This window comes from Austrofundulus limnaeus, unplaced genomic scaffold (assembly GCF_001266775.1).
Source record: "Austrofundulus limnaeus strain Quisiro unplaced genomic scaffold, Austrofundulus_limnaeus-1.0 Scaffold52, whole genome shotgun sequence".
Taxonomy (NCBI): domain Eukaryota; kingdom Metazoa; phylum Chordata; class Actinopteri; order Cyprinodontiformes; family Rivulidae; genus Austrofundulus; species Austrofundulus limnaeus.
Window position 1 is genome coordinate 1,755,446 of NW_013952454.1, and position 2,269 is coordinate 1,757,714.

The 2,269-nt window shown below is 36.5% G+C and overlaps 1 protein-coding gene across 2 annotated transcripts in view; it reads right to left on the reverse strand.

Moving 5' to 3' along the window:
• Positions 1-1,095: 1,095 nt before the first annotated feature.
• snx10b (sorting nexin 10b) overlaps positions 1,096-2,269 on the reverse strand; it is a 5,400-nt gene continuing 4,226 nt past the window's right edge. For both annotated transcript variants that reach the window (XM_014008762.1, XM_014008760.1), the window contains exon 6: positions 1,096-1,763. In XM_014008762.1, coding sequence (XP_013864216.1) covers positions 1,634-1,763 — 130 coding nt within the window. In that variant the 3' untranslated portion in view covers positions 1,096-1,633. The remainder of the gene's footprint in view (positions 1,764-2,269) is intronic.

Genomic DNA, 2,269 nt, shown 5'->3' on the forward strand with positions numbered 1-2,269 from the left:
TGCTAAAAGATTAACTATTTATTTTAAGCAATATTAAAGAACAACTTGACAAGTTGCTCAATATTCCTCATTTTAATGCATTGGTAACGGCATGCTTTTTCGTGTAAAGACAATATTATGACCTTTTCCCCTAATATTGACTTTAAATTCGTAATATTACGACTTTAAACTCGTAATATTATGACTTTATTCTCGTAATATTACGACTTTAAACTCGTAATATTATGACTTTAAACTCGTAATATTACGACTTTAAACTGGTAATATTACGACTTTATTCGCATAATATTATGACTTTATTTTTATACAACTTTAATGTTATAATATTCTCGTAAAAAAAATTTTTTTAAATCTCGTGTGGCCCTAATAGTACTCCGTCGTAGCTAGCGGACTTATAGTTAGCTGAATTAAACTAGTAGCGGAAGCTAATTGGTCTGCTAATGGTTTCCAAAGTTAGCCCAAAATCAAACAAAAAAACAAAAACAAACAAAACCAAAAACAAACAAAGGCTAATTCACTAAACAAAAAAACTATCTTTGCTATTAGCTCCTGCTATCCACCTGGCTGCTCCTGGTTCACTTTAACATGAGTAACAGAAAGATGGCGCATCCTGCTTCAGTGGATTCATAATGAACTGCTCAGCAGCTGCAGAGTCAAACAGCTTATTTAATTATCCGTGCMGATGTGTCAGCTGGCATTCAGTCTGTTTAGTGGCCACCGCAGTAGCCTACCTCTGAATAAGCATGGCTGTGTAAAATCAGGTGCATGCAATCAGCAYGTGCACACAGACGAGCACAAATCCAGCTAAAACCAACAGACAGATAAAAAAAAAGGGTGACTTGTCAGCTCAGCAGGGAGTGATGCTGGCAGCCTGCTCAGACACGAGTGGGTCCACGGGGATCCCCAGAGGAGCTCCTAGCAGTCACACACCTGGCAGGGGGGCTGTGTTAAAACTCTGCAGAGACCCCATTATACCTGTCATYCTGCTAAGCACTGCAGTGACAGGCTTCTCCCACACCTCACACTTTATTAGGGTGTCACTTTATGAAATATGATAGTGTTGTATGCACATACTGTATGAATGACCACAGCTCGTGTTGCTTCTGTACAGTTTATTTTATGRAGCATTTACAGTTACAGAATGATAGTGACACTGTGACAACACTGCCACCTTCAGGCACATTAACACACAACAGTTTTAGCAGTTTTTTTAAATTAACTTTTGGAGTTAGTCCAATTTAAAATGGCCACCACACCTAATCAATTAGCCAACGCAAAAATGGCTAAACCAGTGAGTTTAGCAGATACAGAGCTAAGGTTTGATGTGGTAGTAGCTGAGAATCATCCTCAACACGTGACATTATGTGAAATCGCACAATGCCTGAGATTATACAAATTTATTTACAAGGTTTGACCAAAACAGCTACAACTGTTCCTTCTCACCATCAGATACATTTAGTGAAAAACAAATTTATTAAAGGCATCAGGTGATGTGTATTCCAGGAAATTATAGGTCTTTATTACACTAAATTATACACTGAGGAATCAGTTAGTGTTTCCATCTCAGGTCCCAAAATAAAGAAAATAATTTATTACGCTCCAGTTTTCTTCCTGCCGTTCGCTCATGAAGTTTTTATGTTGACTCAGATGAGCAGCTGAACGTCTTCTCCTGGCAGGTGGATCTGTGATCAAGTACAAYGGCACTCCTGGATTTTATTATAGCCAAGTCCTCGGTCTTCTGCTCTGGATCTCTACAGTCCGAGCTAAAAAACAAACAATCAAATTAAAACAAAATTTTAGGTCTGCAAAAACAATTTGATAAAATTCATTATTAAAATTTTTGGCGACAAATTTCATCATTGATTTGTGTGTCAAGCGATTTGTGATGGTATTAATTTTATTAAGATTTAAGTCTGAGTGAAGACACTTGCCTTAACCTAATGCTGCAAATAAAACAAGGCGTTTATTGAATTATTGTAATAAGCAGCTGTCTGGACTGAAAGTGATCATCACTGACATGAGACATGGTCAAAGATAAAGTCTTCACTAGAATAGTTCACGCTTTTATTTCAGGTTACACTCTTCCTTCAGGGACACATTTTACATGAACAGAAACTATGAAGAGACTTTCAAGGATATAAAGCACACATTTGTGCATATGTTTGTTTACATTCATTTTTTTACTGAAGCTATTTGACAAATATTTACTTATTTATGAGTTACAATTTATTATATATATAACCTGTTTTTTGGCACGATTTGCTATGTC